The sequence below is a fragment of the Meriones unguiculatus genome, chromosome 20 (assembly GCF_030254825.1).
Source record: "Meriones unguiculatus strain TT.TT164.6M chromosome 20, Bangor_MerUng_6.1, whole genome shotgun sequence".
Classification (NCBI taxonomy): Eukaryota; Metazoa; Chordata; class Mammalia; order Rodentia; family Muridae; genus Meriones; species Meriones unguiculatus.
Window position 1 is genome coordinate 58,549,308 of NC_083367.1, and position 26,499 is coordinate 58,575,806.

Sequence of the window (26,499 nt, forward strand, 5' to 3'; positions counted from 1 at the left end):
ATCCTGGGGTTTCCACTGCTTAGTCTTCACCTCCATAGCGCCATCCACTTGCTCTTAGCACTTTCTTCCAGGGAATGCAACCCTGCCATATTTCCTAACCCTGCAGCCTCCTGGAACTTGGTGCACACCTCTGGGACCCCATAACTCTTGCATCAAAACTGGCTTGGTGTGTCTGCCACTGTCACCTTCTCCTGTCAGGTCTCATTGAAGTCTGACCCCTTGTGACCACGGCTGCAAAAGAGCTGCTGAGTGACTGGCAGGTTGAGCCCAAGAAAACATTTCTCCAGGAGATTGTTTTTCATCATGGAACCTCCATCAGATCCCTTTCTGTTCAAGTTCTCATCTTTCAAGGACATTTGCATTTTTATGCCCGGCAGCTTTTGATGGAACAAGTCTTACTCTCAAAGACATCACTCCTATTTTTCTATTGCTCAGTGTAGCTTTCTCTTTAACTATGAGGGCCTCTTTAACATGTATAACCACTGTGCACCCACCCTCAACTTTAATCAGACTCAAAATCAAACTGTATCTCCATCTCCTATCACTACAAATCTGGGTAAATGCAATAGGTAGTAGCTATGTCACAGACTGAATGTCATGTTGAACTGAATGTTCCTCCACCAAACAACTTAGGGTGTTGTTTTGGAATTCAGACTCATTTGGATTTTGAGGACATGTGCAGATAGACTTAGCATCTTTGCCAGAATGTGATACAAGCAGCTTTCAGCCCAGCTCCCTGTAGAGATTTTATCCCTCCTGTGAAGCCTCATGAGCACTGATCGCTTTTCCACTGACATCAGAACGTCAGCTTTGCCTATAGCATTTGAGATTTCTCCAGCATGCATCTGTAAACTTCCACATCCTTCCCACAGACCAGTTCTTAATCCCAACAATCGTACGGTCAGGTCTCAGCAATAGCCCCACTCCTCAGCATCTGCTTTCTGTGCTAGGGAGTTTTCTTTTCAGTGGGAAGTAAAAACAAAACAAAACAAAACATGAACACCTTTTAAAAGGCAACTCAAGAAGAACTTATTCCATCTCATAATTCAGAGAAAGCAGTCTACTGTGGTGGGAAGGCAGTAGTAGGAGGGGTGTGACCTTAGAGCGAAGTTAGCATGGGCTCTCAGCTTCCCTCTCTTTTTCCTTCTGTTCAGTCTGGGGTATCTGCCTCTGGAATGATGCTTCCCACACCCAGGGCAGTTTTTATTGTTAATTCTGTTTATCCTTTCTGGAAACAACATCACAAAAAGTGCCCAAAGGTTTGCCTCACTAATATCCTGGCTGCCTATTAATCAAATCGAGTTGATAACCCAAATTAACTATCACAGCTGGGGGCACAGTAGCAGGAAGATGGATGAATAAAGGTTGGGGTTGCCATAGGGCGTTGTACCTCATAGGATTTTGGCTGGTGGAGAGCCATGGGGGACTTGTCTGAGAATCAATCGGCGTGATCTCACATTTTCATAGGGGCCCTGGTCTCTGCACTGAGAACAGCCTGGACGTGGAGTGTCAAAGGAGCAATGGCACCAACTTGGATGTGACTCAGTGGGGCTGGAGGGCAGGTGAAAGGTCCCTGGAACCCCACACATTCAATGCTGAGAGGACGGATGGACTGGGGTGATAGAAAAGAGAGGTGAGACTCACTGAAATGGTTTGGCCTAAGGTCAACAAGGAACAAGCTGTTTCTGCCTACTAATGTGGGGGTTCTGTGGGACTATCATGGCTGTGATAGGAGTGGAATTTGGTGGTCTTGTGACTTTATGGGCACACAACAGAAACTTGCAGTTCACTTGAGTTCTATGCTAAATGTAATTAGGCAAGACGTATTTTAAAGCTCCCAGGCTGAGTGACAGCCTTACCTCAGGGGCCATGAAAAACCAAGAGGTCTATGAAGGGTTTGGCAGTACCTCAGCATCAGGATGATGGGAAGCCAAGGGGGCTCACCAGGAACATGCAGTTGCTAGGCAGGGCACTGAAGTGTGTCCTAGGTACCAGATGAGAGGAAGATGAAATGACTGATGGAGAGGGGCTGGTGCTGGCACCAGGAAGTAGAGAGCGCTGGAGCAGCGGTCCTAGGAACATGCTTCCTAGATAGTTCAGAGCGGGGTGAGAGGAGAGGAGCGAGAGGATGTCTCACGAAGGGAGAGCCATCTGTCGTGAAGAGAAGCAGAAAAGGGAAGGATGGAGCAGGTTGAAGAGTCAGGAGGGCGTGTCTCTGTCCTTTCTCTGCTTGACAGGAAGGGCCCAAGTGGTGGCTGAGAAGGGCTCTCTGCTGGCACAAGGGCTGGAATTCCACTCCTGTGACGACCAGGGGAGAGTGGGCATTCTCTCTACCCGCCCCTCCCCCTCCAACTCCTAGCCATTGGCCTTGCCTAGAACAGGTAGCTCCCCCATCTGGGCTGTACTGACCACAGCCATGCACATCTTTCCTGGGGTAATGAATGTCACTTCAAAACCTGCCTCTCCGTCGGGATGCAGATATGAAGTTCCCCCTTGTGCTGGGAACCTGCATTCTTTAGCCTTATCAGCGCCCAGGGCACAGCCAGGGATGCAGGGCGGTTGATTCCCGCGGGGGCTGTGTGGGCCTCTGGCTCCTGCAGAGCTCGGCGCTCAGGGATTCCCCAAGTGCGGTCCTCCTGCGGAGAAGTCCCGCTGAAGCACCCTGCACCTTCACCGTGCTCCCTCTCCCTCCGGTGTGGAGCTCTCTAAAGTGCTCAGGTTGGGGGTGGGGCGCGAGGTCTTCGGCCACCAGCAACACCCCAGTGAATAAACAGCCTTGCACCACGTGGCCGCTCCTTTTGTAACTGTCACAGTCCAGGCTGCAGAAAGTCGCTTGTGGAAGGCTCCACTTGGGATTGGGAGCTCATATGTATGCGGAATCTCGGTTCAGTGGCCTGAGTTTTGCCTCCCAACCTCACAGGGGGAGGAGGGGATAACCCAGAAGGGATCAGAGGAAGTGAAGATGGCAGGCCTTTGCCTCCTTGTGATTGCGGTTTGCAGTCTGTGTGCCTGGACAAGGTGCTAGTTCCCTCATGGGAAGAGCGCCCCCTGTGCAAGCCATGCCTCTACAGACCCAGTGGTCCCGGAGCACGCAGTCATCCATCCATTCACTGCGACTCCCAGAGCCAAGGCCCCACGACTCCAGCCGAATCTATGAATGGGAAGAGGAGGAAAAAAAAAAAGAAAAAAACCACAACATGTATTTCCACTCTCTGCTTCCCGCCCCCTGCCTCCCTTCCCGCAGAGCCAGCCCGACATAAAGTGACGTGGTGGGGGCGAGTGGGGGCTATCGTGGGGTGGGGGGCGTGCAAGAGCGGGTGCAAGTCTGTCTGGAGACTGTACTATTTATATACGCCGGGGCTCCAGGACAAAGAGGGCAGATCCGAGTCACCCCCCTTCTGCAGCCCCAGCGTCGCCCCAATCCACTCCTCCCTGTCTTTGATTCCACTCCCTCCTCCCCCGCGGGCTGGCAGGTGCGGGGGTGGGAGCTGTCTCCGCGGGAGCAGCGTCGCCAAGGTCCGGCTGCTGACGTCCGAGCCTCTGCTCCTGTCAATGAACAGCAGCGGCTGCCTGGGGACTGCTCTGGCAACGAGGCTGCAGACGTCATCGCCTCCTGTTGGACGCGGGGAGGGGGGGGGGTGCTGTCCAAGCACCAGCGTCGCTGGCTTAAAGGAAAACTCTCTTAAGTTGCAGCAGCCGGGGAGAGTGGCTCGGCAGAGCACACGAGCCCCCGCCCCCATGTCAAGTGCACGAGGGCACACGGGTTGGACACTCGCGCAGGCACGCACACACGCGGGCGTACACAGACACGCACACTCGCACACACACTCTACTTCTAGGTGTGTGGGTCTAAAGTTGCTTCGGTCGAGAAAGGCTGGGACTGAGATGGACCAGTGTTCATGGGTGCCTAGAAAGCTCCTTGGTGCTTTCCCAAGGACCCCAGGAAGGAGGGCGGGAGAGGGTAGCATCATTCCTGCTTTATTAGAGTTGCCTCCTCCTTTTGCGAGATGACCAGCCCGGAAACTCCTAGTATCCGAAGCCCTTGGAATACGATTGCTGCATACGAACATCATGGACAGGTCCTGAACTTGGGCCACCTGGCTTGGGCAACTTGTTTTGAGCAGCGCTGGACGGAGCCTGGACCCATCTTTCCCAGAGACTTATCTCCACCGCCCCGCTTTGAATTTGTGAAATGGAAATGAAGCAGAAAGGAGTTTTGTACTGGAGCATACTTTGGCGGGTAAGTTGATAAAATTTTTTTTTAAATCTAACATTAACCATTGAGAATCCAATGGAGGTGGGGGGGGGAAGAAAAGAGAAAAAAGAAAGAAAGAAAGAAAAAGAAGAAAGGAAAGAAAGAAAACTTATCTCCCTGCAAGCCTTCTAGAGTAAGAAAATGTGTGTCGTGTGTCAGTATTTGTGGATGTAACTGGGTGAATGGGGTGAGGAGCTCAAGCCAGAAGCACTGGAGTTTATGAGGCCAGAGAGGCAAGGCTTTTGCAGTGGAGGTAGGAGAGCCTACAGCCAACCCCAGTGCCAAGTGACAGCCTGGGGCTCATCGCTCAGGGTTCCAGGAGTTTCTAAGCTGCAAGTTCCAGAGTAGACTGTGTACCGCAGAGGCTGCCTAGCCAGACCTGCAAGTGCCTCTTGAGGTGCCGCGGAGAAGAGCTGTCATGCACCCGACCTCCTCTATCCTTCCTGCTGCGGGGTCCTCATTAGGAACCGGTGTCTCTGCACTGGCCTCTCCTCAGTTCCCCTACCCCAGTCCCTTTTGCAGGGTATCACATGATGCCATAAAGAAGGAGAAGGTCCTGAATCCCTAGTGTCTGGAAGCATCTCTGTTGCCTTCTGCAGCATTTTATTTATTTATTTTTATTTGGCAATCCATTGAAACCATCCCAACCATCCCAGATCAAATACCTCATACTCTGAGTGTGGCTTTTTCTCCCATAGCCACAGCCACAGGCAGGCTCCTCATAGCCAGGCAGGACCAGGAGGGGAGAGAGAGAGAGAGAGAGAGAGAGAGATCTCCACCCAGGCCCCCTCCCACTTTAGCAGGAGACCTCTGAGGTATCTGAGGGGGTCTCTTCCCTTGGATTTTGATTTCTCCTCTCAGCTCACCCTTTTTGCAGAAGGAGTAGAAGGAAAAGGAGGAAGGAGAGAGAGAGAGAGAGAGAGAGAGAGAGAGAAAGAGAGAGAGAGAGAGAGAGAGAGAGAGAGAGAGAGAGAGAGAAGGGCCACACTGATGGAAGCAATCCTAGGGGTTCTGCACAGGTCCCTGCCTCCCCTGCCTGCCTTCCGGATCCCTTCCTGTCTTTCGGCAGCAGTTTCTTGCCATCTCCCTCCCTGGCCTCTTCTCCCCACCCCTTTCCTCTCCACCTAACCCCACCTTCACTCTCCTCTCCGAGAGGGGAGGGCCGGGGGAGGGGAAAGAAAACCCCCAAACCCCAGGCCCTGAGCAGAGATGTCGAAGAAGCGCAAAGCCCTCGAGGGCGGAGGAGGTGGAGGAGAACCCCAGCTCCCAGAGGAGGAACCCACTGCCTGGTTTGGGGGCAGCAGCGAGGAGCCAGGTAGGGGGAGGGGGAGGAGACAGAGGACTGAGCACATGCGGAGAGCTTTGGAGCCGAGATGCTCCACAGGAATGCCCCAGTCTTCAGAGCAACTGGGTAGACTTACCCACAGATGGGAAATTGGGGGTGGGGTGGAGATGAGCTGACTAGGCCAGTGCTGGAGACCCAGATCCCTGTGAACTTGGAACATACTAGGGGAGAGGCTGGGTGGCAAGTGAAGAAGGCAGGAGGGGCCAGGAAGGGGCCGGCTGAGGATGCTGGCCATCTCCTTTCCCTGCTTGCCTTGTTGTCTGTGCACCTCGGTGAGGACCCTATTCAATGGATATATGGCCTGTGGTGGTGCCTGAGTGCAGGACTCTGTCTGGAAGGAGGGGTGCTAGTGATGTTCCCTAGTGCCTGTTGCCGATGGGGACAGCAGGGAGGGCCCCTGTCTTCTTCCATGCTTCTCCAATCCAGGGATGTTGAGGGTTGCGTCATGAAGAATCTTCATCCTCTGCACAGACAGGGCCTTGGGTCCTCCTGAAGTTGGAGGTGAGGGTTGAGCAGATGGAGTGGTACATTTCATTTCAAGGGGAGATGGAGAAGGAAAGCAGTTGGGTTCGTCTCTGCCTGGAATGATACCACAGAAAAAGTAAAGATGGAAAATTTCCTATGAAACAAAAGTGATACTTGGAATCTCTGATTTCCACATAAAGCAAACCTAGACAGACACTTTTATTTCACTGAAAGCATTCTGGATTTGGTTAAAAGGAGGCCCAAATGCTGTAGTCAAGCCTGTCCTGGGTTGTGGGGAAAATGAAAAGGAGGCTGATAAGACTTTATTGTTGGGTAAGCTGTAGAAGATCAGGCGGTGAGAAGACTCATGGGGTGATGGGACCCAGGTGGGTAGGCAGGTACGGGGAGCCTCTCTGCCTGCCTGCTCTCTTCCCTGTGGCCAGCCCATGGTCTTGATGGAGGCAGTCTCCCAAGAGGCAGAGCGTCAGACGGCTAGTGTCTCCAAGATGGAGTCCTTGGTTCATCTCCTTTGATGTCACAAGTGACATGGAGTTACGAAGTCCCTCTCGCAGAGAACGTGGAGCTCTGTGTGCTCGTAGAACCTTTTGCTGGGCTCTATTGCACTGAGAAACCAAGGGTCGGGATGTGGCTGTCTCTGCACGCTGCATTTGAGTGTTAGTGGGAGTTGATGGATCCTGCCCAGTTGCCACAGAGGTGGTCTCTAATGACTGTGCACTTTTGGATGGCTTATTGCTCAGTTACTATTGCAGAGCAAACCAAAGCTCTGCTTACATGAATTCTGTTGGCTGTGTTGGTAATTGGTAAGAACTTCAGAGACGGCTGCTGCTGGGTTTATTTGAATGGTTGGTATTTTTCCATGGTAGTAAGGAATGATTCCATACTGCCATGCTGTCTGGCCTATTTAAGAACTCTGTGTGCACTATTGCTTTGGACCTAGGTTTGCTCCGGGGCAAGAAGTAAAAAAGTCTACGTGAAGTGACCTCACTATTATGATAGTAACAACTGGGGTATATGTTATGTTGCTTCCATAATTAATGAATGCACGGCTGCAGTTCTAAAAAAAAGAAACAAAAAAATATGTTTCAACAAACATTTCTCTCTCTCTTTCTTTTGGTGTGGAAATAGAACCAAACAACAACCTGTGCTGTAGGGAGCCTATGCTGGGAGCATGATGGGGTTCTACAGGGACTGAGCAACATTATGTACCTAGGTGTCCCTCTCGCAGAGAACGCGGAACTCTGTGTGCATGCAGAACCTTTTGCAAGGCTCTATTGCAAAAGGTACCAAGGGCCGGAATGTGGCTCTCTCTTTGCACGCTGGATCTGAGTGTTAGTGGGAGTTGATGGATCCTTCCACAAAGAGTTGCCACAAAGGGGTGGTCTCTAATGATGTACCCGTTTTGATGGCTTATTGCTCAATTACTATTGTAGAGCATAACAAAGCTTTGCTTACATTAATTTTGTTGGGTGTGTAGGTAATTGGTAAGAACTTTAGAGACGGCTGCTGGGTTTATTTGAATGGTTGGTGTTTTTCCATCGCTGTGAGGGAATGATTCCTTACTAACATGCTATGCGCATAGTGTTCAGAGATTATCATAATTTTGAAATACTTTGCTTTTTTTGAATTTAACTTTTTTTTTTAAAATCTTAAAGACTTTGATGTGACTTTTGTACTTGGTGAATTGGAATTCTTCTTGAAGAGTGTCTGTAGATACTGAGCTCAAGAAACCTTTAAACGTATGGACACTCAGCTACCATGTTGCAGCTGCATTTGCTTGGGAAATGGAGATTGTGGCATAGAAGCCATGATGCAGGCCAAGAGTGGTAGAAATGTGTCTGTGTGTACGTGATATATGTCCATATGTGTATATGACTATTGCTTTAAGAGCTGGGGAAGTGACATAATTGAATACAGGGTTTGAGTGACATGTGATCCTTGCTTGTGGGTGGGAAGCTAGTGCCCCATACCTTGCAGACTCCATTCTGTTCTTGCTGTGTTCCTGTTGGAATCTAGGCCAAATTGATGACTTGTTTGAAGACCAGAGAAGACATCTTGCTGACCTTGATCCTGGGGGCCTCCCTGAAGTTGCAATGGATGGAAAAGCAATGTGTTTGTTCATTCCAAGCCTGGAAAATATTAAGTTGACGCCATGGGATGTTGGATTTTAGCGGTACCCACTGGTTTCAAGATCACGTATCAACATCTCTATTGATCTGAAGTTTGAAACATATAGCCTTATAGGGAAGAGCAGCTTGGGGCCTTGGAGTTTAAGAACAAAATCCCACTCTTCCTTCAAGTGTCTTCACCTAGAGTGCACACTGAGTTTGTGGTCCTCTCCCCCCAGCCTCCATCAGGTGTTGGATCCAGGTCCTGTGTGGATGCCTAATCCTTGGAGTTTCTTAGGAATATGAAGTTATGGTCATATTGGGTCATTGGGTATACACATGGGTGATTTGGTTTTCTCACTATCCTTGATAAACCTATCTTAATAACTGGTTAAAAGGGGAAATGAAGCATGTCATTACAGATTTGTCTGAACACTTATTAAGGTGTCTACTGAAGATTATTTTTTCATCTATGGACATGTGTATGTGCCTAGAAAATCATGGCCATAGGTGCTAGAGAGATGGCTTAGTGGTTAAGAGCACTGGCTAATCTTCCAAAGGACCTGGGTTCAATTCCCAGCACCCACGTTACAGCTTACAACTGTCTGTAACTGCAGTACTAAGGGATCCAAAGCCCTCTTGTGCTTCTGAGGGCACCAGGCATATATGTAGTACAGCTGACATACATATAGACAAAAAACCCATACACATTAAAAAAAATCATGGTCCGAGTACAGTTTCCTTGTAGGTTCCAGTAGGCTCCAAGTCCAGCAAATGAACTATGATGCTTTTGGAAAATAGTCACATACAATGTCTATCTTCATGATTTAAAGAAAGTTGTTGTGCAATTAAAGAATGCTAGCCACTGTTTTTGTTATGGCTAATCTTTGTCATGTCATCTTGATGCACCTGGGAAGAAGGAACCTCAATTGAAAAATTGCCTCCACCAGATTGGCCACTGGGTATGTCTATAGGGCATTTTCTTAATTGATAATTGATGTAATAGGGTCTAGTCTACTGTGGGTGATAACCTCCCTAGGCAGGTGGGCCTGGGCTGTATTAGGGAGGTAGGTGCGCAAAGCCATGGCTTCTGTTTTCCTCCATAGCCTTGATGCCAGTTCCTGCCTCCAAGATCTTGCCTTGACTTCCTGCCATGACTTTCCTCATTGAGGACTGTGACCTGGGAGTTGTAAGCAGAAATTTCCTTTCAAGCCATTCTTGTTTCTACTTTTCTTCATTGCTTTGAATTTAGACATTAGAGTATGTCATACACAGCAGTTACCTGTGAAGTTAATGGAAATGTTGAGGGCGGCATGCAGAGTACCTGTGACACATGTACTGTATGATTGTATTTATCGATCTTATCAGAATAGATATCATTTTTTCCCCTATTCTTATCCCAGTTGTTTCTTTTCAAAGTGTTGCAATTTACTTAGGGACTTTGGTTTAATCACAAGATTTATCATTGGTTACTCTTTACTGCCATCATATTGAACCTCGTTTTCTTCAGATTACCCTCAGAAATCTGCTCTTAGTCCCTGTAGGTTCCCACCCCAATTGCCACCCATGCCTTTGCTTCCTGAGCTCAGATTCGAACCATCATCTCTTCTGAGATGGCTTATGGATATGAAATTATCTCAGCTGTCTAGTATAAATTAAATTATTGCCACGAGTGTTTGAAAAGTAGAAAGCTTCCTCTTTAGGTGAGATTGATTCATAATCATGTAGCTGAGCTTCCTGGTCTTGTGTTTTTGTTGTCTGGAGTCAGGTATGGGATAGCTTTGATCAGATGTGCACAGGAGTGGCCTGGGAAGGCCATGACTGTAGCTTGCATTCCTGGGATTCCCAGAACCATGATAATGTCTTCTAAGGTACTGTGGGAGGCTATTCCATTGACTCTTGAATCAATGGCAGAAGTAAGCCAGTGGTTTCCAATAAGGGAGTATCTCTCTGATATCAGAATGACAGTGAATGTGATGATTCTTACACAGTGGACATGAGTGGTTGCTTTGGGAGAGTCTAGAGTGATTGATATGGTAGGTAGAATCAATCTAATGCCTCAAAAACTAGTTAGTAGTGACTGCATTGATCATTAACTGAATCATATCTACTTGATCCTTTAACAGCTGGGCTTATCTTTCTCACATATTAATGCTCTTAATAGAATCAGTACAATTAAGAACATTGACAATTTTTTGTATATTATGAAAAAATACAAAAAAACTCTAAAAACACATATCTTATACAGTTAGAAGACAGAGTTGTTTGGAAGTTGTTTTTTTTTTTTTTTTTTTTTTTTTTTTTTTTTTTTTTTTTTTTTTGTGCCCTTGGTAGTTTCTTTGGCGGCACACATAAAAGAGTCCATCACTGGGAGGGTCAAAGATGGTCTAGGAGGGAGGTGAGTTTGGGGGAAAGGAGCACAGTGTAGAATGGGATGGAGCCTGAGTCCCCCCTCTTGGACTTGACTCTGTCCCTGAGTTTTTAATTCAAAATTGCTTTTTTTCCTGAAAGATTAAAGGGTACCCTTTTGTCCCCCACCCCCAATTGGGAAATTAGAGCTCGAGTTAGATGACCTGGCTGGTGGATCTCTTTGATTGTGACTATAGTGTGTGAAGATTGGATGAACTATAGTCTCACTCCAGTGTACGTGGTAATGCACAGGAGAAGCCAAGGAACAGTCTTCTGAGAGGTGGACATAGGATGCTCTCTACAGACTAGAAACCTATAAGGCCAGGCGCTGTGGAGATAGTTTCTTTATAGGACCAGCTCTGAGTAGCCTGTAGGTATGGTAGAGGACATCTTTGGACCCACAGTCTACTCTGTGGTAACCCAGGAGTTTAAGATGCTCAGTGATCTCCTGAAAGCTGCCCCTCCCCTCCAGGGCAGAACAGCCTTGGGAACAAACAGGAGGTTATGTAACAATGCTGCCTTCTAGCCTTCTGTGGCCAGACTGGATAATACAAAGGGAACATTTGCTCCTCAGGTAAGCAGAAATTATCTTCACCTGCTTAGCTGGAGGTGCACATTTAATAAAGGATTGTTCAACCACTCAAAAAAAAAATCCAGTTCTGAGCATGTCAATTTTCTCTTTTCTTCCCCGATGAATACAAGATAGCAGTCACAATGGCCAGCACAGAACGTGCAGTATGCCCTCTTCTAACCTTACCCTAAAGTCTATCACGTTCATGGAGTCAAAGGACCTATGGAACGGCACTCTATACTGTAGAAGTCTGCCCAGGTGATATCTTTTTTAAGCATGGGCACCCTTCCCCAATTTTCACCTTCACCCTGCTTTATTCACTTGTGTATATTTTGGATCTTATCAGCATGTACAGATATACTTTGTTTTCTTAAATTTTTTAGGTTGATTTATTTTACACATTTGAATATTTGGCTTGCACGCCTGTGTGCCCACAATGTGCTTGGTGTCTGCGGAGGTCAAAAGAGAGCCTCTGAGCCCCTAGAAATCGAGTTACAGACAGTTGTGAGTGCGGGAAACTGACCCCAGGTCCTCTGCAAAAATAGCTAGTGCTTTTAACCTCTGAGCCACTTCTCCAGCCTGACCTTTGTTATTTTTTTAAGTAAATGCATACTTTATTTCCCCACCTTTTAATTTTTTTTATTAATTACAGTTTTTTCGCTTTATATCCCCCCTGTGGCTCCCTTTGTTTTTTTTTTTTTAAGTCTGCATATAGTATTCCACGATACAGCAATCCATAACTGATTTAATTAAGCCTTTATTGAATAATATTCAAGATAATAGCACTGTGCTTTAATGAACAATGTAACAGGCAAGCAGAGAATACTTGTTGAATGGCTATATAAATTTATGTCTTAGAGTCTTGGATATGGAAAGTAGGTCAAAGAGGTGATCCCTGGGCAAACTTGTCTGAAGGCTAATTCATTCCCATCAGCCACATGTGGGGTCAGAATTGGGGTACGAGGGAACATTTCCTCAAACTGGTAGATAAAACATTCAAAATATAAAGTCTTTGCTTAAAAGAGATTATATCTACAGATACTTTTTTTTTAAAAGTTTTCTTTCACGTGTTTAAGTTTTTGCCTGCAAAACTTGCTTGTGCAAAGCAATGTGCACCAAGGGCATGCGATGCCTTTGGAAGGCGAAGAGGGCATCAGATCTGCTGTAACTAGCCCTATGGGATGATTGTGAGCCACCTCCTGCGTGCTGGGAATCTCTATGACGCTGGGGGAATGCAACGCGGGTCTGCTACAGGAGCAACTGGTGCCCTTAGCAGCAGAGTCATCTCTCCAGCGCCTACGAAGGGGCTAGAGACGCAGAGATGATCTGTAGATTTTAATCTACTCTCTAAAGCCGATACTGGGCCCTTGCTGCGGTGGTTAATGCTAACTCAACTTATTAGATGGAGAAGAAGCTGGGGAATTAATAAAGTATGTCTGTGATGACATTTTCAGAGAGAATTAGCTGGAATAGGCTGAGCTCCATCCTAGATCAGGTAGGACTGTCCCATAGGGCTGGTGACCCAGATAGAATAAGAGGTACTTTATTGACCACCATTCTGTTTTAATAATTTGTCTGATATATTTCTTGTGTGTTCGAGATAGGGTCCGTGCTTTTTAAATTTTTTCCTTGACATAAGCTAGGATCAGCTGGGAAAGGGCAATTTCAGTTGGGAAAATGCACCCATGAGACTGACCTACAGGTAAGTCTGTGGGGCAGTGTTTTGATTAATGATTGATGTGGGAGGGCCCAGCCCACCATGGACAGTGCCACCCCTAGACAGGGGGTGCTGAATTATATAAAAGGCAGGCTGTGCAAGCCATGGGAGCAAGCCTGTAGGCGGCACTCTTCCTGCCTCCAGGTTCCTGCCTTGAGCTCCTGCCCTGACTTCCCTTACAGGGGACTGTAATTTGTAAGGTGAGATAAACTTTTCCCTCCGGAAGCTGCTTTTGGTCACGGCGCAGGAGAGAAAACCAGGACACTGTCTCGTGTAGCCCAGGCGACCTTGAATTTTCTATGAAGCTGAGGATGATCTTGACCTCATGACCCACTGCCCTCCGCCTCTTCAGTGTTGTGATTACAGTAGTGAGTCACCACAGCTGGCTCCATCTAGTATTAAATCAGTCACTGGCAGATTTTATCCATGAAAAAAGTTCCAGGTGAGGCTCACACGCCTCAGAGTTTTTCAGTTTGGGTAAAGGAACTTATGATGAACCAGATTTTTTTTCCTTAATAGGTGTCAGTACACACGATTTTGGTTGACAAATACAGTGGCCGTTCCTCCTTGCTGCATAGAGTGTGACCCTGTGGCATTTGGTACTTGCGTTGTTGAGAATTCTAAAGTTCTGGGGGCTGCTGGGAGGAAGCAGGACTGTCCCCGAGGGGACAAGTGAGGAAGCATATAGGTGGCACTGTCTGGGCAGATGTATCTTGTTCTTGGAGAGAACCCTCCCGATTTAGGAATCTGTCCAGGAAAGGCCAGCGTTCATTCACGAGAGGACGAATCTCCCGTCTTTCTTCCTGTGTGGACTTTGGTTTCTATCCGCCTCTTTAAGGTGCTCATTTGTGAGACACAGTGACAGTCATTTACTGGTCTCTGTTGTGGCTAACCTAGGCCAACTGTGAAGTTGAGCCAAAAGGGACACGTGTAACCTTATGGTACCCCCTCACAACCTTGTGGCACCCGCTCACACTGATGTGATAAGTCTCACGCTTAAGTGACAGGGACAATGTGGGGGGCTTCCACTCATCCTGGTTTTTAATAGCAGTGCACCACAGGAGGTAACTCTGCTTGGAGCAGTAGGCTGATGATTGAACTCCAGAGGCCTCTCACATCGAGGGTTTCCCTGGCTGCAGATGTGAGGAGATGAAGCCAGAAGGACGCTGGCTAGCAGGTGGCGGAGGAGGGCTTCAGGGCCCAGGAGTGATGTCATTTACTATGTGTTCATTGGTGCGTCCTGTGAGAGGTGACCCTGGGGTAACCTCAGAACAAACTGTTAAATGTCTTTGGCCAAGCTCTGCCACCAGAACCAGTGCAGCCTGAGGTTCCTGTCCAGGTTGTTGGGGTAGATGTTCCCAGGCACAGTGCCCACAAATCTGCCAAGACGAGAGTCCCGGAATACTCTGGAAATATAAGCAAGGGTCTGAGGACCTCTCGGCTATAAGATAATGCGACCGAAGGCAGTTTTCCTCCTCCAAGCACCAGCAAGGCCCCAGCCTTGACCTGTAGTTGTGCTGCATTTTTCCTTCACTGAAGCCACCTGGAGCATCTCAACCTCAGACAGATCCGATCTTCAGTCTCTCACCTGATGTCCGCAATGGCTTGGGAGTTCAGCAAAGATTATGGGATGTCGTCACCTTTCCAGTTTCACAGCGCCTCAATCTATAATAAAAAAAGAACTATGCATTTTAAATGATAAAGTAATGACAAATATGCCTGTGCAATGATAACCTAAAGAACATAGAGTGTGTTTTAGCTTTATGATAAATGCTTCGATGTGTTTTGGATAGAAAAGTTTGTCATAACCCACAGGAAAAACGTCTATGCTAGGCTGACCATGTGTTAGTCTAATATATAACTATCTTTGCCTAATATTGCCCTTTAAACCCACCTTGTCCACTTCCTGTCCAGTGTCATACCCATTTGGTTTCTAAGACCACTTCGACTGTCTGGAATTAGGTGCAGTGTAGGCACAGGTCCAACTGGGATGCCAATCAGGCTGTCATGCCCTCAGAGAGATGGTGCTGAGCAGTCTTGCAACCTTGCTTAATAACCATGTACTAATTGAATAGACTGACTCGGGAGTGACCTGAGCTTGGCTCCCTGGCAGCCCTGTAAAAAGCTGTCTACACCTGTGTGTGCCCGTTACCGCAACACTGTGAGGCATGCAGAAGTATGACAATGGCTAGGGCTTGCTGGCCAGCCCCGAACCAATGAGGTCTGGTTTAGTGAGAGATCCTGCCTCAAAGGAATGAGGTAGAACACAGTACAGGAGGATACTTGATGTAGTCCTCTGGCACCCATAGGTGCTTATACCAGTGCTCATACTCACACACATACACATAAAAATATGTGTAGGAGCAAGATGATTTTATTTCAGGTGGTAGTTAGGTTACAGGATGGGCAATTTTAAAACAAACATGGTATGTTTTGGTAAGCAATAATGTTATTGAAGAAAAGCATTTCCCAGTTATCAATGAATATGAATTGAAAAAAAAAAAAAAACCAAAACAGACAAAAAAAAAAAAACAAAAAACAACAACCTCAAACAACACAACAACAAACCCGCAACTAACTTCAAGGCAAGACCATGTTACTTAATCCACAGGCCAAAGCTGCTATGGCCATGGTGGGCATGGTCCTTTGTCTTTGGGGCCAAGGAATGGCTCAGCTGATTCCCAGCACCCATTCAGAAAGCCAGGGGTGCTGGCGCACACTTGTATCCCCTTGGATGGGGATGTGAATACAGGTGAATCTCTATGACTCAGTGGGCTAATCTGAGGGCCCCATGCTTGTGAACTGCCTCAAAAGCCAGGGTGAATGGCAGCTAGTGGTGTTTCTGGCCTGGGCACACATGTCTACACATTGAGGACATACACCTGCCCATTCACATTCTATCTTGCCCAGTTTAGCCCAGCAGGCCTTGCGCCCTCCCTGTGGCACACGTGATCTTCCCCCAGTGTCCTCTGAGGCAGACACTAGAGAATACACTACTAGTGTTTACTTAGAAAAAAAAAATCAAGCTTCACTTAATAGATGCGTTGCTTAGAGTTCAACTGCCTTAGTGAAATTTTCCTTTTGCGCCCCCCCCCCCCCCCGCTTCATTCAAACAATAGACTCGGGAATCCTTAGAGACCTTGGCTGCAGAACAGCTTTGAATTGGTCTCAATCAGTGTTTTCAAATTCTGGGTAGCAGCCTATTTGTGGGTCATGAAGTCAATTTATCTTAACTGTATTTTGAAACACTAAATGGGGTGGAAAGAAGAGGAGAGAAAGGAGGGGAAGAGAGAAAGAATAAGGGGGGAGGAGGGTTAGAAAGGAGAAAGGGGGATGGGCTGTGTCGTTTAACATTTAACTGTGTGAATAACATTCTTATGGTAATTTCAAAAAGTAAAGGCCCCCACCCCATCCAAGCACACAGAGTTGTGGGCTAGATAATTTTTCCTTTAGATGCGGTTGTTGCAGTTGAGACACAGCAGTGGCAGATCTGTGGTGGCTTCTTGGTAAAAGGTAGTAAGTTGAGACGAATCTTGTTTGGTTAAGGTTTGGGTTTTAAAGCCCCATAAAGGTCCCCACAGCCTGGGTCCAAGTCTTCAGATTCCTGTATGGACCTCAGAGCCTGGTGTTGGTGTCTGTCATCGGATGGTGTCTCTCCTGTCTGAGCTTGGACTCACCAGATCCACTGTAAACACAGCCAAGCACTGCCAGGGTTCCATCCGGTCAATCATCCTATAATGAGCACCAGGGAAGGTGCACGGCAAATACTGCTTCTTTTTAATGGTACATGGAGTGACGGGATGCACGAGGGAAAAGATGAGTGGGACAGAGGAGGCAGGAGCACATGGGTGCTCCGTCTGGGCAGAGACAACTGTGTGCCACAAAGCTTAGTCCCCTTCTAAGCTTCCGGTCCCCAAGTAACTGGAGTCTCTGCCTCCCAGCATTCAGTACAGAACATTCCCCATGTCCTCACAGAGCAAGGGGCACAGCACACTCTTCTTTCTAACATCAATTTTACAATCGCAAAAACTTTTCACACCTAATTCACAATCTTTATTCCAGTGTGCTTGGGGAATAATTATGTTTCGTTTTCTTTGAGTGAGATTCTTTGGGGCTTGCAGGGTGTAGCTTTTCTTCTCACCCCCTCACACTCCAGGAGGCTGGACTGTGGCCTGTATTATTTCTGCCTTGATTGCTGTGTGCCAGGTGTCACTTCTTATTTGACAGTTCAGCATGTTTAAATTAAACTGGAAAATGCGGAGAAGTACATATAGTTCTTTAGTTTTCTCGCATCAAGAGTGAACTCTGACTGGTGCAGATTAAAGGTAGAGGCACAGCAACGAAAGCAGCAAATAAGAACGGTGGCTGCCTGTGCGCCAGTTTGCAGAACTAAATCCAGACCATCTCTGGGAATGCCCTACACTGCTGTGGGTCTCTCTGCTACTTCAGCTCCCTGGCCTAATACCATTTCATTCCTTTTATCATTAAAAAAGTTTTAATTTATTATATTCTTTTAAAAGTATGTGTGTGTGTCAGTGTGTTTTTGTGCACATGAGTGCGGTACCTATGAACGCCGGAAGAGGGCATCAGACTCTTGAGAGGAGTTACAGGTGGTTGTGAGCCACCTAAATGGGGGCGGAGAACCAAATTTGGGTCTACCTCAAGAGCAGCTTGCCTTCTTAATGGCTGGCCCACCTCTCCAGCCCCCAACTCACCTTTATAAAACAGTGGAGGAATGACTTATTCTTGCTTTGACTCCTCTTCTCCCATCTTCAAGAATAATATCAGTAAAACTTGTCTCTTGTCAAAGCATGGCCAAGGACCTGGCACTGAATTTGGAAGAGACACAGAAAAGGAATAAAAAACCTCGTGGTCACGCAACCCCGAGTCTCACAGGATGGGGGTGGGGGGTGGGCAGGACTTGATTTCCCCAGCTCTTAGCAATTTTCAGTCTTTGTAGAGAGATAAAAATGTACAAGCACTGAGCGTTCAATCTTACAGGAGTCATCCGTAGACGTTTCTAGAAGGAAACCCATTCCTCCTGGACTTGGATACTTTGGGTCACGGTCAGCTGGAGTGCTCTGGAGTCCTGGTGCCGTTGCTCGTGTCCAGGAATCTTAGACTCAGCAGGCAGCATCCACTCCCGGGCAATTTTAAACTCCATAAGCAGCTTTTATCCCCTTTGGGTCAGACAGGCTCCCTGGGAGTTCCTTCCTAATGATCCCGTGGACTCCGGCCCGTGTTCTCTGCTGTATTGGGTGTTACATTTTTTTTTAAATCATTTTAAATATGATTCATTTTAAATAAAAACCAGTAACAACTGATACACATTTAAAAATACGGCATATAATAAAAATGTATTTTATGCCTTTCAGTAATATTTCGAAGTTTTCTCCCATTAGATATTTTCCATTTCCTCAATTTGCCTTCTATGCCCATTACAGTGGGCATTCTTTACTTTAACTTTGTTTTTAAGTTCTACTTATTCCCTCCATCCCCCATCTGCGTGCGTATGTGTGTGCATATGCACACGTGTGCTTCTTGTGGTGCCTGCGTGAAAGCCAGAGGAGAGGTTTTGGGAGTCAGCTCTCTCCTACAGTGTGGGTTCTTGGGATCAAGCTTAGGTCATTAGGTTTGGATGTCAGCTCCTTTATCCTCTGAGCCATCTCACCAGTCCTTTGAAGACTTTTAAGCGGTATATTTTTATGGATATTTTAATAAACAGACATACATTTTGAAACAACCTCAAACTTGCAGAAAGATGTAAAATGCGATTTCTCACCTACATACTGTATCTCCATAGGGTAAAATGACATCCCAGACCAGGTAGGCAGAGAGACGTGTGCATGAGTACAAACACGGTTGTTATTTGTCTAGACTGGAAGCTTACAGGCTACTGCATTCTTTCTAATTTTATCCCCCCAAAAAATCTATCTTCTTTGACAGTGAGACAACTAGGCGTGGACACTTCTAATTTGTATTCTGTCACTTCTGATGTGTGGTCAGGTTCCCTTAGCCACCTAGCTCTCCTCTGCAGGAAGGATACTGTCTGCCCCCTACAGGGTCTTGGCTAACATATCTGATGCTGACTTTGTACTTGTCCACCCTGCTGGTGTCATCTGACTTTTGTGTTTGTTCTTTAGATTATTTGTCTCATATTCCTTAGATAGTTAATAATGTAACTTGCATACTGGTCTAGAAATTCTAAGGCTTCTCTTTCTCATCCTGTTGCATTGCCCAGTGCTTCTAGGATGCCAAGACACAGTAAGAGTCATAAAGATTTTGTGGGACTGCTTCTCAATTTTTCCATTTATCATGGTGGTGGCTTTGGGCAGAGTCAGGTAATTTGCATCGAGGTACAATTCTTAGAAAAAACCATATCCCACAGCAGCTGGACCGTGAACCTTCAGACTGTTTTAGGGTTGTGTCTTTTATCTCCTAGGTCTAAAAGGCCCTGCAGCTCCCAGCCTCAGGCCTTTCATGAATGCCTTTCTTTTTAATCAAGAGTAGATGTTGGAGATGGGATTTTAATCAAGTGGTATTCTATCTCCTTTGGATATAACCATGGGACTTTTCACGTTCATCTGCTAAGCATCCTCAAGGTGTCTCATTACCAGGAAGCTCTGGGTTAGACATGCTCAGCCGTTCCATATCACCACGGTCACTGGGTTGGGATTCAAGAATCTTTATGCTGAAGCATGTTCCCCACATGTCCTCCAGACCATGGCTGCTCTTGGCATGTCTGGTTCTACCCCTTGCTGTCTCCAAGAATATCAGATTCCTTGATACCTCTGGGGCTCTCTTTAGAGACCTGTTTTCAGAAGGAGCTCTCCTGTGATGGAATGTATCGTGGCTGACCTAGAGGAGCACTGTGGCTTGCCCATGAGTCATCAGTGAGGATGGCTCCGCCTGTCACCGACCAGAGGACATGGATGAGATATTTCACCACACTTAGTCAATGCATTTGGGTTGGTTAGGCCTGATTTATGCAGACACACTGGACATCCCACACAGCATCCTGCTGGAGTTCTGCCTGTCCTGAGTTGTCTCTGCCTGTTTCCCAGACAGTGTCTTCAGAACAACGTCTTTCTGGGATGGAAGCATCACCACAGACCCCACCTCAGCCTTTGGTGCAACTTCCTGTCAGTTTTGGGTTAACAGGTATCTCACGCCTCCTCTTCATCGTGTAGTCTCTCTCTGCCTGGTGCTCTCCCTGCTCAGGACTGCACAAACTTCTCAGAGAGTGTTCAACACTCACATGTCTTAGCTTTTGGGGAAACTCAGCAAATCTACCATTCAAGAATGCAGTTATGAGGCCAGAGAAGGGACTGCGTACAGAAGCAGGGGCCTGCTTGTTCACAGGTTGTAGAACACAGGAATCACTCTCCTGAGCACAAATGCAGAGAGTTGGTGGGCGGGTGAGCCATTAGTGAGACTCAGCAACATGGAGGCCCCAGAAGACAACAGCCAAACCATCAGCGGGCAACCTCACGACAACACGAAGGACAGGGGTCCAAGAACTTGAAGATAAACCCCTGCCATCTATGACGACACTTGGGACCTTTGTCTTTCCCTGCCTTCCTTTTTCACGACACCCACCCTCTTCATTTAAATTATTACCCCTTCCGCACATTTGCTTATAAAGTACTTTTCAACTTTCACAGTAAAAGGCTAATAACAGTGATTTCCAAAAATTTCAGGCTAAACATTTCTATTGGCTTATTTACTTATTTAATGTCAACATTTCTTTTAACAACAACCGTGTCTTGCAACATAGGCCCAGGGGTGAGGCTGAAGCTCATGGCCTCTCTGGGTATGAGCAGGACCCTCAGGACAGAGCCAGTACTTTGTACCCCTAGCGATGGTGGCTCCCTCTTCTTAATTGCTTTCAGAGGGCTGGAGGGCAGCTGCATTTTTGTTTCTGAAACATGTGGAGGACTTGGGGAAGCGCTAGGAGTGTTACGTCACATGCAGTTTCACCTTGTCTTTCTGCTGCATCTTCCTGGGTGTTTCTCATTTATTTATCCTATTTATTTATTTTGTGTGTTCTTATGAGCTGTATACAATCTTTTTTGGAATAAAGTCTGAATAAACACACACACACACACACACACACACACACACACACACACACACACACCAAGACAAATAGCTCCAGGGAAACGAATGAAAACATCATCTTGTGGGCATATGGTCCTCCCTCCTTCACTCATTTTGTGAAGCTGCTGTCCAACTCCAGGACTGAGTGGAGTAACAGTTACAAATGAAGAACATCCAGGAGATCACAATGAGAGATAGGGAGAAGGGTATGAGTACAGAGAAGAGGGTGAGGAGGATAATAGCGACTTGGATGGGAAAACCAAGCCCCTCATTCTGAAGCACCTTCTGGGAAGTATGCAGGAGAACCAGGGACTCACAGTGACCCTGCTGTTTTGTTTTTGGTTTTTTACTTCTATCCTGTAGGCACATTTCCTGCAGGCAGTGTGTTCCCACGGCTCCCAGCCATTCCCTACTTTGGTTTTGAGATGAACGGTCAATGCCTTGGGTCCCCTGGCAGATCTAGTCTCATCTTTGTGGCTCTGTGGTCAGGTGAGGCACCTGTAGGTGCTCGGTGATGCCCCTCTCGGAAGGCGGTTCACCAGGCCACCAGTCTAGCCTGATGTAGCAGGATTCACTACGCATGCCACACAACACATTTCATTGAACATCGTACATAGCTATCAAAAGCCACACAGGGAATGCAGAGCAACGTTGTGACCTCCCCTCAGGAGGTCCCTGCGAGTCACCTGGCCAGGGAGCATGCAGTAGGCCTGGTGCAACCCCGCAGCTCTGGACCGCCTGTCCAGGGATAGCAAAGTTGCCATGTCGTGTGTGCTTGTATGTGACACTTGTATTTTCATGTGTTTCCAGTCACAAATACGAACCTGAAGCCACAAACACATTCTGTTTCCCAAGCAGCATAACCGACACAGGCAACGACAGTAAGGACTCTGGAGCGAGGGTTCAGAGATGCAGTTGGATATCTGGGAGCAGCAAACCCCAAAAAGTTAGACTCTGGGCTCTCCCCAACAGAGTCTTCTTGAGCTGCTCAGCTCAAGCTATAGCCTGACTGCACAGCTGCTTGAGGCTTGCACTCCCTGAAGCACCAGCTGAACTTGTACCCTGCCTGTGTGGCTTCTCCTCCTGGACCCTTAACTACGAGATGGCCACACTTTCACCCTGTTATCTACCCAGCAGCTACTTCTGTTGCTACTTGGGTTCTGCTCCCCCCTCCTCCTTCCTTTAAATCTCTCCCTTTACTACTGTTATCTAATTTAGGTCCTCATCATCTCCTACTTGGAAGACTCCAGTTTTCCCATTTGGTTTCATGTGATTTTTTTTTTCATAAATCTGTACACTGATTCTTACAAAATAAAACACACTCCTATTATACCTGTGTGCTGGCTAGCTTTATGTCAAGTTGACACTAGCTAGAGTCATCTGAAAGGAGAGAACCTCAATTGAGGAAACGCCTCCATGAGATCCAGCTGCAGAGAATTTTCTTAATTAGTGATCGATGGGGGAGGGCACAATGCACTGTGGTTTGTGAGTCACGCCTGGCCTGATGGTCCTGGTTTTTTATGAAAAAGCAGGCTGAGCAAGCCTTGAGGAGCAAACCAGGAAGCAACAACCCTCCATGGCCTCTGCATCAGCTCCTACCCCCAGGTTCTGCCCTGTTTGAGTTCCTGTCCTGACTTCCTTCAATGATGAACAGTGATGTGGAAATGTAAGCTGAATAAATCATTTCCTCCCCATGCTGCTTTGGTCATGATGCTTCATCACAGTAGTGGTATCCATAAATAGAACAACTCCTTTTAAACATGTGAGTGATGTCTGACCTTCAGAGTTTAATATTGGCAAATATTCCTTTTATTTGAAATCCCTATGACATTGCTCGTACCCAATACCAATTCCACCTAACTGTCTATCTTATGCCTCCTTGTCCAAACTCTGATCTTTGCTGTTCTTGTCATGGTGGGCAAGCATTTCCTCTTTTTTTTTTTTAGTGTACTTGGTTGTGTGTTCTTTATAAAGAAAATCTTCACCAACAGAGGTTCCACTATCTTTCATGTCCTGGAGTCTGTTACTTATATCACACAATCAATTCTGTGTGCTCAGGAGAAAACAGATGGAGATGTTTGGGTGAAATTCACTTGCACACCTCCCTAGGAATCAGATTTATATTAATTAGATTTAATATATATTTGGCATTGCTTTCACAATCGGGGCCACATCTGATAATGGTTGTTGGTGGTTACCAACCCTTAGGCCTAGCACAATAATTGGGTACACAATAAGATCCCTGGGTATTATTAATGATGGTGATGATGGTATTGAGAGCTGATTGTGGTGATGGTGACAGAGATGTTAATGTTTGATGGTAATGATGATGATGATGGTATGGGTGATGATAGTAATGGGGACCAGCATGATGGTGGCAATCATGGTGGTGGTGATGATGATGATGAGGAGGATAGTGATAGGGATGGTGATCATGGTGGTGCTGGTATTAGTGATGATGGTAATAATGATGATGATAGTGATGAGGTAGGGATGGTGGTGGTGGTTGGTAGAAATGATGACGACAGTGATGATGATAGTGATAGGGATGTGATCATGGTGGTGGTGTTTTGGTGTTGATGATGATAGTGATGGTGGTGATGATGTGATGGGCATGATGATGATATTGATTGGGTGGGGATGGTGGTGGTGGTAGTTGGTGGTGTTGATAATATTGGTAATGATGACAATGATGATGATAGTGGTGATGATACTGGTGGTAATAATTCTGATGACGGAATGAATTGGCAACCCTAGGCTGCTTGGCTCAGAGTAGGCATGTGTCTGTGCAACTATTTTCCCATGACTTCACCTGCTCCCCGGACTAGATGGACCTTTTTTCTCTATAAAACTCTCCCTGTATCTGTCTACACCAACAATTCCTCTGCCCTTGTTCCCAGTTCCTCCAGCTCTGCTCCTGGGTGCACCTGTTCAGCTGTTGTCTGCTTTGCAAACTCATCAGTGTGCCCCGCAGCCCTTTATCACGACCCCACCTCCACTTCTCATTGCAGATCCACTTCTCATTGCAGTCCAGCTTCTTTGTGATGCACTGGCTCACAGAGGCTTGTCTAAGAGTGGGGTGAACACTTTAACTTCTCTGGGCTTCAGTGACCTCTGACTTGAGGTCTTGTGCTTTTCCTCCACCCAGGGACTGCAGGGTCTCCTGTCTCTATGCTGTGTCTGTCCCATGCTCTGGAGTGTCTTGATGGGTGTCACAGGGGCTCTTCACATGCTTACATCTTATTCAAGACCCTCCCACTCCCGTGACCTTTGGTGGTATCATTCTCTAAAACTTTGTCTTGAGTATTAAGAAAGCTATTTTGGAGGAACTTTCACCCTATCAATTTGATCTTTGTATGCCACATGGCTTCTTTTAATATCTTTCTTGTAAGTTTTTATGCTCCTTGATTCTTCTTTATGGACTCCTTGCATGGTTTCAGCCATAGAGCAGCCTGTCTGTCTCTAAGCATTATACTTAGAAAATCCTTTCATTTTGAGGGTCTTTGCCTCCTCGGTGTAATGGGACTGGCCATCTCTCATCAAAGCAGCTGACAGGGATTCCATCCTGATTGTTCTTGCATTTATTTGTGCAGGCTGGCTGCTGGGAGGGTGTGAGCTGGAGCACATGGCTCATGTGTGTACCCTTCACTGGCTCCAGTTGGTGGCTGCCTGAGACTGGCCCCTTTAGAGGCTGAAGGGTGGACAAGATGTGTGAGCCGTGCTCCAAGGACACTTCCAAACCTATAGAAGCCCTGTGGGGCAGACTGAAGTCCTTCCTACCCCAAACCCCACCCACAACCCTGCAGGGCAGACTGCAGTCCCTCCTACCCACATCCCCCTGGAGCAGACTGCAGTCCCTCCTACCCATAACCCCATGGAGCAAACTGCAGTTCCTCCTACCCACAGCTCTCATTAGTCTCTTCACATTTTCTTTGAAATCAAGGCGTCCAAATGGAAAATTACCCAGGGCTCTGGATTTTCGGCTGACTCGCACGGGCACTCTAAAGACAGCTAAAGAGTTAGAGAATCTGTGTGGATTATGGTTTGCCTCTTACACAGGCATGGAAGACTAGTATGTGACAGGTTCCATAAGGAAGGCAGTAGACACTCAGTTCATGCTATTTTTATGGTCAAACATATATTTTCCCATGTCTTCCCAATATCATTAGTGAGGGAGGGACACGCTGGAACTCTGGAGTGACCTCTTTCCTCTCCACCCTCCGCCCGCCCCACTTGCCTCCTCCCTCCCAACTCCACCCAGCTCCAAGAGAGCATAGTTTTCTGCAGGCCAATATGGAATCCATTGGCTGGAGACAAAGAGCTGTACATTCTTTAGGAATGGCCTCACCTTGGCTTCGACCTCTAGAGGACACATTGCAAACATTTCACTATTATATATGGGTGGTGTTTGCCAAGAACGGCCCAGCGCAGAGGTGTTGAACCTTAGTCTGCTGGTTCAGAACCAAGATCTGACAAACTATCTGTCTGCACCTCATCCCATCCTGCAGCTGGCCTGAGCCACCATGCTGGTGCTGAGCTGGGCGCTGCTCACTTAGCTGGCTGGCAAAGCCATCAGTGCTGCTGTTCGGCCTCCAGTTTCTCTGAGTGGCTGGGACCTTGAAAAGGATGTGTGAAGCAACTAGAAATTAAGACCTTGCAGTGTGTGGAGGCAGGACTCTTCGTGTGGCCTTGTGCATGTCTGTGCGTGCGGGTGTGTGGAGGCCAAGGGCAGCCTCGGCTGTTGCTCCATGTGTATCAGCCATCTTACTTTTTGAGGGTCTTCCTTTGTCCTAGAGCTTACCAAGTAGACCAGACTGGGTGAGCTCCACAGATCCTCCCATCTTCCCAGTGCTGGGAATGCACCACCACCCCCCTTTTTTTATGTCTGTTTCAGGGAGTCTAACTCAGTTCCTTCTGCTTGCAAAGCAGGGACTTTCACTGTCTGAGCCATCTCCGCAGCTCCGATGGGTGAATTGTTTCTGTGAAATAATGTTTCTGTGGGCTGCTCTTTGGGTTCCCACTATTTAGCATCTGGCTAGTGCCACCCTCCTGTCCAGCTTCTCTTTGGAAAGGGGAGCGCACGGGATGTGGCAGCAGTAAAGAAGCTGGCCCACTGCCAACCCTGGGGAGCCATGTCTTAGTGCCTTTGCCTCCAGCCCCAAGCAGCAGAAGTGAAGAGAAGAGCAGGACCTTGAGCCGGTGTCCTCAAGACAGCAGGGTTCAGATAAACTCCCCCAAATAAAGCTTCAGCAAACACAGTCGTAACACCTGCGTAGAGGGGTTCCTGCTTCTGCGCTCCCATTTATCTACAGATGTTTTGGCTTCCTCTGGAAGCTTTCTTCGCACACAGGCCACGGTCAGGGCTGTGTCTTTTATAAGTTATGCATTTTATTCTCCCAGTGTGCGGGACAGTGCCTGAGACATGGTGGTGACCTAATTAATGAGGAGGTCCTGAAGTGACTTGGTAGTGGGCACTGCTGCGCACCGGACTTGAATTCTTCCAATAAGGCA

At 47.2% G+C, this 26,499-nt stretch overlaps 1 protein-coding gene across 4 annotated transcripts in view; it reads left to right on the plus strand.

Annotated features, from left to right (window-relative positions):
• The first annotated feature begins 3,712 nt into the window (after positions 1-3,712).
• Pde10a (phosphodiesterase 10A) overlaps positions 3,713-26,499 on the plus strand; it is a 413,930-nt gene continuing 391,143 nt past the window's right edge. For 2 of the 4 annotated variants that reach the window (XM_060373559.1, XM_060373560.1), the window contains exon 1: positions 3,713-4,240. Coding sequence is in view for 2 of the 4 variants with exons in the window: in XM_060373555.1 (XP_060229538.1) it covers positions 5,465-5,570 (106 nt within the window). In the remaining 2 variants the exon portion in view is untranslated. Of the gene's footprint in view, positions 4,241-4,993; positions 5,571-26,499 lie in introns of those variants that run through there. The other 2 variants (XM_060373555.1, XM_060373556.1) reach the window with 1 other exon arrangement.